This window comes from Ceratotherium simum, chromosome 6 (assembly GCF_057802395.1).
Source record: "Ceratotherium simum simum isolate JZ-2026a chromosome 6, ASM5780239v1, whole genome shotgun sequence".
NCBI classification, from domain to species: Eukaryota; Metazoa; Chordata; class Mammalia; order Perissodactyla; family Rhinocerotidae; genus Ceratotherium; species Ceratotherium simum.
The window spans coordinates 30,753,006-30,771,179 of NC_141905.1; the positions used below are offsets into that span (position 1 = coordinate 30,753,006).

General features: G+C 52.5%; 1 protein-coding gene and 1 pseudogene across 3 annotated transcripts in view; one reads left to right on the forward strand and one right to left on the reverse strand.

The window, feature by feature from the left end:
* ADAMTS14 (ADAM metallopeptidase with thrombospondin type 1 motif 14) overlaps positions 1–642 on the reverse strand; it is an 80,124-nt gene extending 79,482 nt beyond the window's left edge. For 2 of the 3 annotated variants that reach the window (XM_004427020.3, XM_087432064.1), the window contains exon 1: positions 361–485. In XM_004427020.3, coding sequence (XP_004427077.2) covers positions 361–442 — 82 coding nt within the window. In that variant the 5' untranslated portion in view covers positions 443–485. Of the gene's footprint in view, positions 1–360 lie in introns of all 3 variants that reach the window. The other variant, XM_087432065.1, reaches the window with a different exon arrangement.
* Positions 441–16,932, forward strand: LOC147916821 (perforin-1-like; annotated as a pseudogene).
* The last annotated feature ends 1,242 nt before the right edge of the window (positions 16,933–18,174 follow it).

The following is an 18,174-nucleotide window of genomic DNA, read 5'->3' on the forward strand; positions in this document are numbered from 1 at the left end:
CTGATTCTGTGCCTGTGACAGTCAGAAATACACATGTACAAATACATACGTGCACACACGCGTACAAGTTGGAGACAGACAAGATGCTGAAAAAGACAAAGAAGAGAGAGAGACAGAGAGAGAGAGAGAAACAGAGACAGAGACAGACACACAACCCCTAAGAAGAGGCTCCGTACCCCCAAAGCCTCTCCTGGGATCTCTCTACATCTCGTGGCAGAGAGAGAAATCGCGGGACAGCGTCGGTGGCACAAGGGAAAGAAAAGAGCGCTCAGCCCCAGGGCGCGCACTGCCTCCCACCCGCTCGAAAGCTGCTGGGTTCCTCGGGCACCCTCGGGCCCCACGCGCCCGACCTGCACGCACCTGGGGTCCGGCTGCCCGCGGCGGCACAGAGCGCACAGTGCAGGGACAGCAGGCAGGACAGCAGCGCGCGTAGCGGAGCCATGTGGCCGCGCGGGGACGCGGGCCAGGCAGGCGCCCGAGCCCCGAGCTCCGGGCTGCGGGCTAAGCTGGGGCGCGCTCGGGGCTGCCCGAGGGCCGGCCTCCGCCTTCTCCGCCGACGCCTCCTCCCGCCTCGCGGCCTCCTGCCCGCCCGCTCCCGGCCCCCCGGGAGGCCGGGGCTCGGAGCGCCCGAGGCTGCTGGCGGGAGAGCGGAGCGGCCAACGCGCCAGCGCCGCCGGTGCCAACTGCCGGCCACTCAGTCCGCGCGCGCCGTGACGCTCCGGGACGCGGCGGGAACCCGGCGAGGGGGCGGCGGGGCGGGCCGGGGGTGGGCACTCTGGCGGGGCGGGGCGGGGTCGGGGCGGGGGGCGCCGCGCGCCCGGGGGCGGGGCGCGGGGCTGGGGAGCGCAGCGCGTGCGGCCGGGTCGGGTAGGAAGTGCCACGCGGAGCTAGAGCTGGGGCTCTAGGCGCCCTGGGCGCGTGTGCCCTCAGCCGCATCGGCTCCTTTGGAGTGATGGCCCGTAGCCGCCTTCTTTGGGTGCCTCCGCTCCCCTTGCTCAACCGTAGGGCTGGCTCTCCAGAGCCTCTGGGCGGAAGAGATGTCCGACTGCATTTGGGTGGGGAAGCTAGGAGCACCGTCCCCCACCCCCCAAGAGAGAGTGTCTCCTTCCTTCTCTCGTAATGGTCTTGATGCCCCCACTAACCTTCGACCCCTTGGATGTACCCATTTTGCAGACTGCAGCTCCCTGGGCCCCCAAGTGCAGTGACTGGCCTAGTCAAGAGTGGGGCTGAGCGAGCGAGGGGACAGCCCTGATTGAAATCCTAGCTGTGAGCCTCGGTTTCCTCATCTGTGAAATGGGTGCTAACGGTAGTACTTAGTAGGTGTTGGATAAATGATAACTGTCCTCTACTTCCAGTCCTGGCACCAACAGCACCTGCTACACAGCCCACAGTGGGAAAACCCAGTCTGAGAGGTGAGAGTGGATGCTGGTTCTGCAGTGTTGCTGAGACAGGTTCAGGAGTCCGGGCAAGCAGCCCAGCTCCTGCTTTACTCTATAAATGTGCTCCTAACAATTTGCAAGTGAACCGCATTTCAAGCAATCCAGAGGTGAGAACTGAAGAAAGGAGATTTTTTTTTTCTCCACTGTGAAATAAAGAATCTTTGTGTCAAGTGTATAAAGACCCTTAATCTTTCTGCTTTTGAGTTCAAACATTTTGTTGTGGGGCTTTCTTACAAGGAGGCCAAGTTGTGGATGGAAATTCTCTGACCAGACTTCTCTGGGGAATCCCTGGGTCCCCTGAGAGAGGACTTGGGATCCTGCCCTGTTCTCCCCATGTGAGGTCTCCCATTCTGCACCCTTGCTGGGCTCTGCATGTGTTTCTACCCTGTGGGCGGAGAGCTGGAATCTTCATCCTCATGGCCCCAGGACCTGGCTCAGGGCCTCCTGAGAGGCAGTGCTGGTGGAATGAACGAAATGACATCGAGGTTCTGAAGGGCCAGTGCATTTATGAAGCAGGTTCAGAGAGCTGACGTGATACGTCCCAGGCCACACAGCTCATTCGCAGCAGAGCCAGGATCAGAACCCAGAGCTGGTGCTGAGTGGGAGAGAGAGACAAGGTTAGGAGTCAGGAGACAGTTCTAGGCTGGACTTTGCCAAGCACAGGCCATGTGACAAGGGCAAGTCACTTCCCCCTTTGGGCTGTCGTACCTCATCTGTCAAAGGGGACTCATGAGGACCACAGGAGTCACGGACATAAACCCTAGATTCTTGCGGAGATGCATAGTGTATTCCATTCCAAGCAACATCAGAGCATCCAGTTATTTGGAAACGACACCACCAAACTGATCTGTGTTAAGTTCAAGAAGAATAGAGTTGTCTTTCTCCTCTTTCTGGTCCTTTAAGATCTGTGAAGTCAAGAGCCAGACTGTGGTTTTGCGTGTGAGGGCTGATGGAGCAGGAATGTGAGGGGTATGTGTGTGTCCATGGCAACTTGGAGGAGAGGCTGTGAGATGGCCAGGCCGGAACTGTCTCCATTCCGGCCCTCCACAAACCCGCTGAATTAGCTCAGGATAAAATGATTCTCAGGGTCTCAGTTTTCCCAGTTGCAGAGTGGGGGCCCTGCGGGGACAGAAGGGACAAGTCATGGCATGTGATTGCTAATTTTCTCCCTGCTGCAGGGCTCTGGCAAAGAAGCTTGCCTAGAAAACACAGGGGCCCTGGACTCCACCCCATCCTTCCTGCCTTAGACTTGGTAAGTCAAGAGGGACCCATGCTGGGACCCCGCAGCCTGACTCATGAGCAGTGGGCTGAGGCCTTCCCTGGAGCCAGTCTTGGCCAGCAGAGAGCAGAGCCTCACCCTGGTTCTCTAACCCCCGCCTTTCCCTGGGGCTACAATGGTTGCTTTTGTTGGCAAGTATTGTGCGTCCAAGCTCTTTTCTACTGAGGAAGCCTTTGTTAGGAAGAGCGGACATGGGAGCATAGCTAAGAGTCTGGGCCAGAAGGTGGGGGAAATGGCTGGGTGGCTGGCCCTGTTTCTGGGGATGAACAGGGCCAAAGCAAAGAAACCTACAGGCATCAGCTGGGACCCTCCTAGGAAGGCACGTTCTGGGTTCCCAGTCTCTCGCCTTGGGATTCTGCACAGGGGAGAACAGCTTGGGTGTTTCTCTTGCTGACAGTCCTCCAGCACTTATCTAGCACTCTCTCGGTCCAAGGCCCTGGCAGGGCAGGGGGAGATGCAAACAGCTTGCACTGCACACCATCAGCAACCAGTTGGGAGACATGACAGGTGCACAAGGAAGCCTGAAAACTAGGTAAGACAGGGATAGAGACACGTGCTCTGGATGAAGGATCAGGGCCCCCAGTGAGGGCTATGGGGATTCAGAGGCAGAGGAGCTCAGGGGAATGTTCCACGGAAGACATAGGTCCGAGCTGAGCCTTCCACAGGAGAGGTGGAGAGGAGCAAGTGCTCCTGGTGGGGGCTGGCTTGAGCACAGGTATGGAGGGGGCCCAGCCTGCCTTGAGTGAGCGCCCCCTGGGAAGGAAGGTAGTCCCAGCCTCCGCCCTTCTCCTTGGAGCATAGACAAAACCAGAGTTGGAGCTAGAGGTGCTCTGAGACAGTCTTCAGTCTAGTACCCCACGCCATTTTACAAGTTAGGTAAACTGAGGTCTAGAGAGGGAAAGAACTTGCCTCTGGTCTCACAGCTAGCTTAGAATAGGGCCAGACCCCCTGGTTTCAAAACCCACTCGCTCAGCGGCAGAAGCGCAGCCTCCCCCCACACCAGCTCTTCCCCTCCCTTGCTCCACCTTCCAAGACAAACAGGAGGTGGTTTGAGGTTGAGACAACAAAATCTCCCCACCTCAGGGGAAGCCACAGATGTCCCCAAGAAAGTAGGAGGGTCAGCCTGAGACAGGTCCCTGCAGCAGGAGGCCAGGAGCCCCCCGGGGGGGGGGTGACGCGGTAGGAGACACAGTGTTGTCACAGCTCAGGGGGCCCGGTAGGGGCTGTCATTTGTGGAGTACCAGCTGCTGTGCTAAACACTTTCCATGTTACCCTGAAACACACACAGAGGGTCCCTTTCTTATAACCCCTGGTGTGACCACTGACCAGTTGGGTTCTGACACACTCAGGAGGGGAGAAAGGGAATTCCACCCCAGCTCAGCGAAAGCTACTACCATCCACCCAGTCAGGAAGCCAGACAGCCAGAGCCACCCTAGTCACCTCACACCCGCCACATCGATCACCTCCAAGCCCCATGGAGTCTACTCCAAAGGACCCCCCAAGTATAGCTACTTCCTTCTGTCTCAGACGGACTCCCCTTTCCCATCCAGGCCACGAGCATCCCTGGACACTGCCCTAAGTTTGTCCTAACATCTCCTCGCTCCTCTCTGGCCCCTGAAACCTCTTCTCTAACTACATCCAGAGGAGGTATTTGAAGCACACCTCAGATCAAGCACGCCTCCCCTATAAAACCTCCAGTAAAGACCAGACTCCCTAACTCAGCCTATGAAGCTCTGCATGGGGTGGTCATACCAACTCTCCTGCCTCCATATCCCCCACACACAGCCCTCCAGCCTAGCTCCTTGTACGCCATGCTCATCTGGCCTCAGGGCCTTTGCACAGGCTGTTCCCTCTGCTCTGAATGCTCTGTCCTCCTTCTTCACCCAGTCAATCCCTGCTCACCTCTTAGACATCCTTGCAGTCATCCCTTCCTGAAGCCTGTCCCAGACCCCCAACTAGGTCAAATCCACCTGTTGTTGCACTGTCTCTGACCCTTCACAGCGCTTCTCACTGTTGAGTTTCACCTGATTCTGTGAGATTTGCAAATTAACATCTGCTTCCCCGCTACACCATGAGTTCCACAGGGAGCAGGGACCTTGTCTGGACCTTTTTTCCTCATTGTATCCCCAGTGCCTGTCTTGTGTTTGGCATCCAGTGGGCCCTCAATAAATATTAAATTAATAATCAAATGAATGGGATTTGGAGAAGGACCAGTTCATGGAAAATTTGGGGAGTTAAGCATTTCCCAGAATAATCATTCCAGGGGAAAATTTGAGACACACACTTGCAAGTTCTGATTCCACCATCAACATGAAGGTCACCAGCCTCCACAGTCGGCCAGGGATGGAGGAGAAGAGTTGCCTTTCTGTTCCCCCAAGCCTTGGAAAGATATCAGAAATAACAAAAGTGATCATCATAACTGTAACTTGTTGCCCAGGCACTCTCCATACTTGCCTCAGTTCCCACACCATCTTGCAAGTCGGTACCCTTCTCCCCGCTTACAGGCCCTGCAAGTGTAGGCGATTTGCCCCAGCACTCGAAGCTGGTAAACATCAGAGTCATATTCACACCCATTCAGATTCCAACCCACAAGCTTCTGAGTATACCAGGGTGTCTGCACCAGATCTTCCCACCCTCATCCTCTTAGAGGTCACCTAATTCATTTTGTTTTCCTTTTTTATTTTTAAAACTTTTTTGTTGTGAAAACTATAACATACAGAAAAGTGCCATCTGCTCATTTTCCAGAGGAGTAAACTGAGGCCCAGAGAGCAGAGGTGACTTCCCTGAGGCCACACAGTGAAATTGTTCAGGGGCAGGATCACACCCCAAGTCTCCTGGTTCCTGTCAGGTGATCTTAGCGCATCACTACCCTTGGTTCCTCCCGCCCAGGACCACGGCCCTTGGGCCATTCATCATTGGTTCCCACCTCAGCCCAAAGGGAAGAAGAAGAGTTTAGGTCTCTTCCTCCTGTGACCTGAGAGCCACAGTCCTGCTAAAAAGTGGTAGGCCAGTAGTTCTCGAATCGGGGTCCCCCAGACCAGCAGAATCAGTATCACTTGGGTGTTTGTTATAAATGCACATTCTCAGGCCCCACCCCAGACCTTCTCAATCAGAAACTCAGGGTTGGGGCCCAGCAATCTGTGTTTTAACAAGCTCTCCAGGGCATTCTAATGCATGCTCAAATTTTAGAATCACTGTTCTAAGCAAAGCTTTGAAAGTTGGGGCCAAATTAGGACTGAGAACAAACTCACAAAGGATCTGTGACCTGCTCCGAATTAAAGGCTGCCACCCTCACCCCCTGTCCCAGGCTCCAAAGCCTGGGCTCCTGCCTATCTGAACTCTGAGTCTGGGCAGAGCTCCAGGAGTGTCTGGATGAACCAGAGGCCATGCCTTGTGGCCCTTCTCCACACCACCCTTCTCCTTTTTCCCCAGCATTCCCTCTGCACATTTTTTGGCAAGTGTCTAATGATGGTATCTAGGAGACCCAGACGGGTTAAGTTAACCACAGCGATTTGTCATGCATTACGGAACAGCTGATACCCCCGAGGCCGGCTGAGCCATGAGATCAGTTAGAAACAACGCTATTTGTGCCCTGTGTGTAGACGTTGTATGGCTGTGGTTACTGCATGTTGAGGGGTTCAGGGAGAGGAGGCCTCCTTGTCCTTGTAAGGAGGGATGCCAGAAGGGCCAGCTGTCCTTCCGGAACTCTGTTTCTGCCATTTCCTTTCCCAAAACTGTAGGTGTATGATCACAACACTGCCATCCTTCTTACCCAGTCCACTGCAGCCCCTGGCATCAGCCCTTGGCAGCTCAAGAGAGGTAAGGCAGAAAACAGAGACTTCTCCCCTTCCCTGGAGCCCCTCGGGTGTGAAAAAACTCAGAGAGATTTAGCAAGGACCCATTTCTCACAAGCCTTTCTTCTAATCTTGGTGTGCTCTTAGATGCCCTGGGTGGCATCCTGCAGCAAAGACGGGCCAGGCCTCCATTCTGTTCCTTTCTCTAGATCAGTTGGGTTACATGTAACCAAAAAAAAACAAAAAATTTAGGTATGGTTTAATTTATTACCCCACATAATATGGAATACTGAAGCCGGCCTGTTCCAGTCTGGTTAATTTGGCAGCCCAACAGAATCATCCAGCACTCCCAGTTCCTTCCTCGTTCCACTCTGCCATGCTTGGTAGTTAGTCTTGTCCTCAGGCTTGTCCCCTCTTAGTCACAAAATGGCTGCATTAGCTCCAGGTAACATATGTTCACCAGATGCAATGGTGACCAGAGGCAATGGAAGAGGGAATTCTTTCTTGTCCCCTCTTTTTAAAGATTTTATTATGCAAATTTTCGAACATACACAAAAGAAGACAAAATAGTAGAAAGATTCCACCTCATTTACCCATAACCCAACTTCAGTCATTATCAGCACATGGGCAGTCTCGTTTCGTTTTGAGCCCCTCCCCCCAACATCCTAGGTTATTTTAAAGCAAATCTCACACATCATCTCCCATTCAGTATCAGTAGCTAATAGATAAAGACTCTCTCTTCTTTAAAAACAAAAACAAAACATCGACAACAAAAACCATAATGTCTTTGGCCCCCCTCCCCAGCAAAATTAACCATAATTCCTTAAAATCATCCTATATCCCATCATTGTTTAAATTTCTCCGTCACAAAAATTTTTGTTTGGTTTAGTTTTGCTTCTAAGACTTAGTTTGTTCAAATCAGGATCCAAACAAAGTCCACACATCACGTGTGGCTGATGTGCCTCAGAAGTCCCTTTTAATCTAAACCTCGGGTGGGCAAATTACACCTGGGACCAAATCCAGCCCGCTGCCTGTTTCCGTCAATGCGCCCAGCATCCTCCACTTGTTTACATAGTCTTCGGTTCATTTCATGCTGCAAAGGCAAGTGGAGTAGTTTCTACAGAGACAGTACGGCCCACAAAGCCTAAAATATTTATTACTTGGCTTTTACAGAAAAAGTTTGCCGACCCCTGATCTAAACAGTTTCCCTTCTTGTTTTTCCTCTGTTTTTTGGTTGACGAAACCGGATCATTTGTCGTACAGAACTCTGCACATTCTTGTGCCCCTTTGGAAGAACAAGGGAGAGGCTTCCAGAGGCCCCCTTGCAGCAATTTTCCTCAAGTCTCAGTGTCCAGAATTACCCTCAGCCTGTTGGTTCTTAGCCGGTCCCTGATGAGGACTGAGTCCTTCCCCGGAAGCACGTGGCTGCTCATGAGAAGATGAACAAAATTGGTTTTCTATCAGAAAAGGGAGAGGGCAGTGAATGGTTGCTAGGTGGAAAACCAAGGATGATTCCAACCTTCCAAAGTGGGCCAACACAGCAAAATGCTGGCTCTAACTGGTCGGGGCGCCCCCCTCATCCCCCAGGACACAGATTCTCCCTGCTCCATCTTCCAGCTCCTGGTCAACACCTAACAAACCCTTGGGCACATCCCCTCTCCCAGCTCTGTGCTGGACACCAGGGGTCCAGAGGTGACCATGGCAGACTAGTCCATGTGTTCTGAACTCACCATCTATCGAGGGTCACAGACAAGGGGTGAGGCATTCCAGGGCGGGGGTGACCTGCAGCATGGGGGTGGGCACACACAGAGGGTGTCAAACTCGTGTTTGAGCAGTCGGCAAATGCTTCCTGGAGGAAGTGCCCAGGGGCTGGTGGGGAAAAGTGGGCAGGGATCCAACATCGTAGGGAATGAAAGGCCATGTTAAGGGGTCTGGCCCATCCAGAGGGCTCTCGGCAGCCACTGGAAGCTTCTATGAGGGGGCAGGAGCAGCATTAGGATTTAGAAAGCTAGTGAGATATAAAATGTGCTCTCAAATTCCTCACTCACACTGAGGCACTAGAGTCAACCACGGTTGTGTACTTGGGTATTTAGAGCCCAAAGGGGTGAAAGCATTAGTAATAATATAGTGGGAGAGGTGCTTATAATAGTATTCTCTGTCTTTTTGAAATACATCAAATATATATATATCAAGATATATCTTTATATTATATTTTATATGATATAATCTACATTTTAATACATAATTTATATATTATATTCAATAAATATAAAATATTATGTTATATACTATGATATATAAAATGTATAATTATAGATTTAATATCTAATTTAATAACTATACAATATATTTATAATTATATATAAATAAAAATTATATATCAGTATAAAATATAAGATAAAGATGCATATCTTAATAGATATATTTGACGTATTTCAGAAGGACAGAGAATACTGTTCTATTTCTATACATTTTCAACATAATGGGGTAGCAGTCTGGTGGTAGAACAGAGTCTCTGAAATGACCCCATAGCGGTGGCAACTTTCCTCTCATCACCCAAGGCCAACTTTGCTCCGCTAGGTTACCCTGGGCTACGGCCCCTCTTTGAGCCTCAGATTTCTAAATCTGGAAAATGAGAATGGAAATATCAATCTCCCATCAAGAATGGACACACACAACATTGACCATATATCTGGAAGCTCCTTAAGAGCCAGGGCCAGAAAAGGCATATTATTGGCATTTCTGCTTCCTTCTTAGCCCCGTGAAATGGAACACTCTAAGTGACTGGGAGGGCCTCGCTCTCCGCGCCCACTCAGAGGGCAGACTGTTTGGAGGTGAATCTCCATTTGCTCATTTCCAGATGACCTGCCCCTTTGCAAAGTGGGGGTGACACAGACACACACGCTTTGCCTGTGACATTTTTGCCTTCCATCCACGCAGAGCTTTCACAAGCCCCAGCTTTGAACTGCCATGTGTCGAAAACTGTCATCCGCGTGTCCTCCAAAAGAGAGAGAGGCCTTTACCCACCCTCCAGCATGGAGAAGGTTACAAACACTTATTGAGCACCAACTCTGTACCTGACACTGCGGAAAGCACTGCACAGACCCCAGTCAACATCCTCCCCTCCAGCTCTGCTCTCCATCTGCAAGCTTTAAACTACATTCAGATGCCCTGAACGTGCACCTGCTTGAGATTCAAGGGGTGAAGACGACGTTTTGCATGATGTCTAGCATTTGCCCAGCCAGAGGAAAACCTCCACTGGGAAGTTAGGAGGCCACCAGGGTGCTGGTCAAAAGTCTGCTGCTCCCTGGCTGGGCAGCTGCAGGCAGTCCCTTCCCCCTCTGCACCAGGAGCGGATGGATGAGATCACCCCTGCAGTGCCTCTGAGCCCGACTGCCCATGACTCAGCCCCCAGGCCTTTACACAGGCTATTTCCCAGCCTGGGGTGCCTTCTCCCCACGCCTCCACCCGGAGAGCTATGACTCTTCCTTCAAAGCCTTTTTGTGGTCACCTCCTCCATAAAACAGACACAGAAGTACCCCTACTCTCCCTCTAGCAAATCATTCCATCTCTCCCACTTCTGCTCCACATCTGTACTTTGGACCAAAGTCTGAGGGACTCCCCAGGATGAAATTATTCATTGGCTTAATAACTGTGAGCTAAATGTTCCCCTTTACCTTACTGTCTAACATTCAGCCTGGAATGTAGTAGATGCTTTATAAATGTTTGATGAATCAATGAATGAATGCATGAATTAATCATTTGTGATTTCTTTTTTTTTTTCCTGAGGAAGATTTTCCCTGAGCTAACATCTGTGCCAGTCTTCCTCTATTTTGTATGTGGGTCACCACCACAACATGGCTGCTGATGAGCAGTGTATGTCTGCACCTGGGATCCAAACCCGGGCCACAGAAATGGAGTGCGCCGAACTTAACCGCTAGCCACCAGGGCTGGATCCATTCGTGGTTTCTTAAGCCTGCTGCAGCGTTAGGAGATTTCTATTATGGTCTGGAGAAAGATACATACTTCTCGATGAAGCATTTCTTATAAGTTTCTTGAGGGCAGGGGCCATTCTTTGCCCAGGTTTTGTCTCACCAGGGCTTGGCACACAGTAGATGCTCAATGAATGTGTGTTGCACTGAACAGCATTGAGGTCCCCTCCCCTCAGCCCTCCACACATGGTGAGCAGCTCTCTCCAGGGCACTAAACAATTCCTCCAAGAATGTGAACCCATTGCCATGAAGGGTGTGTGGATTAGGGGTTAGATTTGGATAGAAAATATCTACATGGCACCAGTGTGGGAGCTGTAGGCCAGGCTCCATTTGGCAAGGTGGTGCATGCAAAGAAAACCCCACTAGCTCCAATAGCGTGCCCAAGAGGACCATCGCCACCGTGGTTGATGGACCCAGGCTTGAGTCAATAGGTCCCCAAGGAGAGAACCTCTCTTATCAACATAATAATAATAATGATATGTTTGCGGAGCAAAGTGTGGGTAGTGCAGGCCACTGTTAAGGGCTGGCTCGGTCAGCTCAGCCTTCAGCCGGGGGGCTGGATATTCTGAGCACGACAGAGCCAGGGATAACTTCTCCTTCCCTTAGGACCCAATGTCAGGTTAAATCTGATTTTACTATCTTTATTCACGCAACCCCTGTGGGGTAGATATTGGCCCCATTTACAGATGAGACAAACTGAGGTCTAGAGAAGTTAATAATCAGCCCAAGGTCACATGGCTAGTAAGGGGCAGAGTTGGGACTTGAAGTCAGCTCTTCAGACTCCAAAATCCACACGCTCTGTGCTACCGTAGGGTCTGAACGTGCATTATTTCTCACCAAGTTGTTAGCTTCATAATGGTTCCTCATAGCACGTGGCTCCCCCCAGTGCATAGAACTGGGCTAGACCCACAGCCAGCTCTCAGGAGACTGTGGGCCACTGATTAAGTCCTGTGCCCTGTACTCTCAGTAGAAATGGTTCCTCCAGCCCTGACCAGAAGGTGAGAAATGATATCAGCCTCCAGGGATACTCAGACCTTGGGAACTGAGTGAGGCTAGAAATACATCATCTCACCCAACAGCTGATGGTGACACCCCCAGTGGTCAACATTAGTCACCCACCCACTACAGGCACTTCTGTTCTTTTTATAACTCCAAGCAGCTGAGGTCAGCCAGGCCCTACAGCCACCCCACATTCGTGCTCCACGGCCTCCAGGATATGTTTTATGGCAAGGCCCCCAGACCAATTAGCCAAGTCAGCGCTGGGAAGCTGGTTTGTGGGGTGGGAACGGGGTTAGAAATCCTTCCCAGTCATCGAATGGCTACTTAGGGCCAGTGGAGCTAAGCCTTGGGCAGAAGGGTAGAGAGCTGCGGGAAGACGAGGTCACGGAGAGAACAAAGTGCACAGAGAATTAAAGTACAGTGTGAAGACCCAAATCCGGCAGAACCTAAAAAAAGACTCTAGATTGCATGTTACAAGCTGCAAACCAGGGGTCCCGAGCTGTGTGCTTCCCTGAGTCCACTCCAGCTGGCCAAGGGGAAGCTTCCTGCCACTTGGGAGTGACTGACCTCCATGAAAGTTCAAAATAGGTCCACATACCTCTCCAGCCCCGTGGCCCAGAGAGCAGCTGAGAGGGGATGAGCCCTCTCTGGAGGTGGCCACATCCAATGACCTCACTGCCTTACTGAGGTGTGAGCGCCACGGGGAGGAGGGAGGTAGAGCCCTCCATCAGTCCCCGGGGTTGGCTTGTGGAAGGTGCACCCTTGTCAAAGCACAAATGGCCCAGAAAGCCAAACACAAGACACAGACTAGCTTTGAGGGCCAGATGGGTTTATCAGTCACCTGCAGAATTGTCAATAGCTGCAGTCCATCCGGTGCTTGGGTTTCCAGCAGCCCTGTAGCAGCCTGGGCTCCAACTGGATCCAACCCAAGCTGTCCATCAGCTCTGGGGACTCCTTGGCCCTGCCTCCTCCTGGCTGCAGGAGTGTCAACAGCAGACAAGGTGACATTCGGCAGCTTGTTTCCTTCCTACCTCCCACCCCACAGCTTCATTAACAGGAAGGACAGTGAGGGACCCTTACTCCCCAGCCCTCCCCCACCACTTGAGTGAGAGCATTTGTTACCACATCCCCTCTTGTAGCCCCCACCGTGGCATCCATGGAGCACTTGTCCTTTCCTCTTTCGGAAAGCCGTGTCTCCATCAGCCCCCATCCTTGTCACTGAGACTGTAAAGAGCTGTGAGGGATCTGAGACGTTACCCTGCCTGTGGGCTAATCCACAGCTTCCTGGCTGAAGACATTAAATTCCTAAGTCAGGGACCAAGGACTTTACTGCTCATGGCATGAGGCATGAGCCTCATGTTCCCTTGCCCCCAAATCCTATAGGGCCAAGTTGGAGGCGGCCCAGGTGGATGCTGTGCCCATAGTGGGTCTGTGTCGCAGCTAAAGAACTCTGGGCTGCTAGCAAACCCACCCAATCATTGCCCTGAGGGGACAGCAAACAACTCTGCCCTCTGCCCTGGAGAGAGACAAGATCTTTATCTTCCAGGGCCATTTGCTGTGCAAAAGTCCTCAAAAAGATAGTCCAGAACAAAAGCTGTAAGGAGACATACAGAGACCCATAGGAATTGTCTCCCAATAGATACTGCGGAGGCGATAGGAGCCTGCAGCTGAGCTGAGAGAAGCCAAGTAGTACAAGGGCAAGCTGTGAGCCACATCCTTCTCTTCCCTTGGCTGAGCCTCGCCTTGGACTAGAGCATCTGGAAGCAGGATCCGAAACAATCCAGGTGAGGCCTGGCGGGGGAGCCACGTACCTGGGGTCCAGGAGAGGGAAGGAAGCCCTTCTAGGAAAGCCAAACATCAAACTGATAAGGGGGGCCTCTTGGGGTGCAGCCTATGACTTAGGTGATGCTGTTCATGAGCACCCACAGAGAACCCCTACTCTTGGGACTTCCTTTCCCACTTGATCCATGTTACTTCCCCGACTCTAGCAAGAGAGAGGGCCCCAGGGGAACCCAGATCTCATCCAGCTGGTAGGAAACTGAGGGCTCCACAAATTCAGCCCAGAGGTTAAGGCCTTGGGCTCTGGAACCAGACTGGCCCAGGTTCAAGCCCGGTGCCACCACTAACCACCCACCCAGGTGACTGGTACCAGTCACTCACCTCTCAAGGGTCTCATTTTCCTTCCCTGTAAAATTAAAAGAAGGGTACCTACCCACGAGGGATCTTGTGAAGATTAATCCCATAATCCATGGCAAGTGCTGAGCTATTGTGGAGCAGAAGGAACATGAACGATGACCACGAGCATCCCAACAATTTTTCTGGTGGGAAAACTGAAGGCAGAGAGTGGAGGTGAACTGGCTGAGGCCACACTGCAGGAGAACATAAGCTCCGATATTCCAACCCGGTTCCCCACATCCTGTCCAGGGCACCCACACCAACTGGGGGTGCCCAGTCCACCCACTCCACCTCCTTCTTTCCATCTCCTCTCCAACCTCAGAAGCCTGATACCCCCCACTCGGGCATTAGATACCTTGGCAGGGGGAGTCCACACGCTGCCCCTGGTTTGTCCCTGTCAGATGCAGGTCCAGAAGGGCTTAAGGCAAGTAAGCAATTCTGGCCTGCCACTTACCAGCTCTGTGCCTTAGGGAATGTTTCTTAACCCCCCCTGAGCCTCAGTTTCCCCATCTGTAAAGTAGGAAAATCACAGAGCTGGTTTATCAGGCTGTGGTGAGGGTTACTGTATGCAAAGTCCTTAGCAGAGTGCCTGGCACATCATAAGGACCCAGCAAATGTCCGCTGTTATTCTGACGGCATTTAGTATTATTGCTCTAAATGAGGATTAAAAAATACTCCGGCATCAGGTCTGGGGGCTTTGGTAGGTTCCATGCTCTGTAAATGAAAAGTTGAGAAGTTACCAAAGGGGATCGTGGGTGGTATGAAAGCCCTCTGTAAACCGTACAAAGCCATGCAGGTGAGAGACGCGACGCTGGCCATGGTTAAATGGCCCACAAATGTGCTCCCCTAAGAAAGTCCAGGAAGAAGAGTGCATAAATAGAGCTGCAGCAGGGTGAGGACCCTGGTGATCTCAGGCTGGGCTCAGCTTTCTAAGCTCCCTCTGGAATGAGAGCAGAGGGTGAAGATGACCATAACACCAGAAGCCACCTTTCAAAGGTCCCCACTAGGTCCTTCCACATTCACAGTGACCCTGTGTGATTTTCTGGGCAGGTGGGTATTAATTCTGCTGTTTATAGATGTGGAAATGGAGTCTGTGGCCTATGGTCACAGAGCCAGAACTGAACCCATTTAGCAGAGCACCCAAGATCCCAGAGATGTAGGGGCCACAGCGGGGACAGAGCCAGGGGGTCTGCAGGATCTAGAGGGCCTCTGTCCTATTTTTCAGATCAGATTAAGCATTGGCTGGAAGCATTGAGTAGGGTGACCAACTCATCCTGGTTTGTCCAGGACTTTTCCAGTTTTAGCATTAAAAGTCCGTCTCCTGGGCCAACTGGGATTGTTGGTCATGTATTGTGACCAAGACCCATTGGCTTCAGAATGGGGCCTAGTTCCTTCCAGAGGGCTCCTGGAGGAGCAATTCTCAGCTCCTGCTCTGCACCTCACACTAGCTCCACGGTTGCCAGGGAGACCTGCCTGTGCCGGAGGTGGAGGTGCTAGAACTGGGGCTGGGTGTGGCTGAGTCAGCAGAGGTGTGTGGAGAGATTGAGAGGAGGGAAGGAGCTGAGATGCTGCAGACACCTGTCTCTTACGCCCCCTTCTCGGGCTCAGCTCTACAGAGCTAGAGCCCTGTCTTCCCAGCTCCAGCTCTGCAGCTGCCCACATGCTCTTCCCAGGCACCCTCCACCTGCTGCTGCTGATGCCCGCAGCCGTCTCCTGACACACAGCCGTGCTCCAAGTGCCAGCACATCCCCTGGTCTGTGCCCGGCTTGTGGCTGGCAGGGGAGTGTGTGGATATGACCAGCCTCCTGCACTTGGACTCCTTCCTGGTAGACACACAGCGCTTCCTGCACCCTCTGCCACAACGTCCTGCAGCGGGGCACTCTCCAGCTCCTGCCCCTGGCGCTCACCGACTGGCACGCCCCAGGGCTCTGGCTGCCAGCATTATGTAGCCAGGGCCAAATCCAGCTCTCCCAAGGAAGGAACCCAGGATCTGGTCGATAGCATCCACAATGATTGGTGGGTTGGGCTGGACACAGCCCCCGTGCTGGGGATCAACATGACCATGGCCGTGGCAGGCTCCCACCCCAAAGCAGTCAATTTCGTGGCCCAGAAGATGTTCCAGGACCAGTACAGCTTCAGCACAAACTTGGTGGAATGTCGCTTCCACAGGTGAGTGGGCACAGAGGGGAGGCCTGCTGGGTTGGGAAAGGTCCAGAGGAGGTAACGTTGGTAAGGGGGAAGGAGTAGCAATGTTCTGTTTGCAATGAGAAGCATAGAAATGGAAACATTGGCATGAGCAGAAACCACTGGGAATGCCACGCGAAGCCCCGCCTGGGGCAGGATGGATGGAGCATTGCTAGTTTGCCAAGAGGAAGGTCGGTGATGTGGTTGGTGAGAACGATGGAGAATTCTACTGAAAGTGCATTTAATACGTTGTCAAAATAACTCTTCCAAACTCTCAATATGAATATTGCTTTGATAATCAGAGGGGAAAATTAAACAAAATCAAAGCCACAGGCTCGTCAATACCCATCTTAAATGTCGCCTCTTCCAAGAAGACTTTTCTGGCTGCTGGAGGGACTGCCACCGGCTCTGTCCTCCAGGGCAGCAGAAGAGCCCCCACGATCCCTGCCAGTGTGTGTGCCATGGCTCAGTGGTCACCAACCAGGACCGCTGTCCCCAGCAGAAGGGCCTGGCCCAGCTGGAGGTTATGAACTTCTGGGTGACAGATCTGTAGGGAGACCTAACCACTGCCATGGAGGCCTATGTGAAGGTTTTCTTTGGTGGCTGAGGCGGGGCACAGTGTGGAACAATAACAATCCCAGGTGGATGACACGGCTGGACTTCAAGGACGTGCTCCTGGCCATGGGGGTTGGAGACTGAGGGTGCAGTTCTGGGACCTGGACTCCGGCTGGGATGACAACCAACTCAGCTCTTGTGACCGAAAACTTACGGCGCAGAAGTTAGAGGTCAAAGATACCTGCTACCTCAAAGAAGAGACTCTGGCGTTTATATTACAAGGTGACTTGTGCCCCACACCTGAGAGCCAGGTGCCTGTACTACAGCCCTCGGCGAGTCTTGGAGGAGCTCCCAGGGAACCACAGCGGGGCTGTGTGGTGAGGGCTGGTGGGTCATCCCACCCAGTCCAGAGGCCAGCCCTACTGGCTTCTCCAAGAGCAACCGGGGATGCCTGGGTTCCTGGGAAGCTGAAACGCAAGGAGCGTATCTTCTCTCAGGACCTGGGTTCTGGGAAAGAGAGGGATAGGATGTGGCTGCCGTTCAAGGAGGGCTCACAGGGCAGCAGATCTAGGGCTACTGGGAGGAGATGGGGTGGGAATGGACCTCCACTTTTTATTGTACCAGATGCTTTCTTGCAAATCTGCTTTCCTCAGATGCCCTGGTTGCGCAACGAATTCATGAATTGTTATAAAACTCTTAACTGGGCTCTCCACTGCTGGGCGCTGAGATCTGAGGGGCCTGTTCTCATTGCTGCTCTGAGAATGGCCGGAGGGCTCTGAGAATGAGGACAGCCTGCTGCAAATTGTGCAGATTCTGTACTGTGGGTTTGGGGTGGCTCTCAGCCTGGCCGTCCTGCTCAGAGCCCCCTGCTGCCCAGAAAGTGGACGGGCTTCAGTGAACTTGGCTTTGCTCCAATCCCAGATGTCCTCAGACCACTTATGGGCCTTCTTGCCATCTTCCTTATCCTGGATTGGGAACCAAATGGGGTTGTTCCAGCCTCCCCACCTCTGTCTCCCATCTCCCCTCAGTCCTAACAACTGTCTCCAGATGGGTGTATTTATGGAAAAATTATGAGTCCCTCTAAAATTAGGAGAAGCTGCTCTGGGGTTGCAAGTGACAATAAACATGCCTGCATGAGTGTATTTCTCTTGGTGTTTTTCCTGGAAAATTCTTTTCCAGGAAATGAAAGGGATGTACAAGTCTTTCTGCAATATGGGCAGTTCTGAAGTCCCCCTTGTTAGAGTCAGAATCTCTGTGTCCTCCAGATGTTCCTCACTCCTCCAAGCCAGACACGTCACACTCCCCCTAAGAACCAATTAGCATTCATCCCAGCCCTCACCGAATCCACCAAAGGAAACCTCGCCTTCACCCAGGCTTCCCCACCCAGACAAATTCTGCCAGCCCCTGAGGAAAGGTGACAAGCTCCATGAATCCGTCCCAGGGGCAGCTGGTCCCCCAGCTGACCCTCCACTGCAGTCAGTTCTCCACGCCTGCTCCCGCTCTGGCCCTGAAGGAAGGCTCGCGGGGCTCGGCAGCTGCACTGTAATGCCCCACAGAGCCTTCCTGGCCCCTGGGGGGTTACAGGGGGGCCTTACAGCACAGCAAAAGACACTTTCATCCGGACACTGGACGTGATACACATGGAGTCTCCCAGCTTACCACCTCTAAGGAGGCTCCCAACTCACCATGCCCAGCTGTCCCTGCTTGCTGCCACGCCGTGTGTTACCTGCCCTGGGTGGCACAGGAGATGATCAACT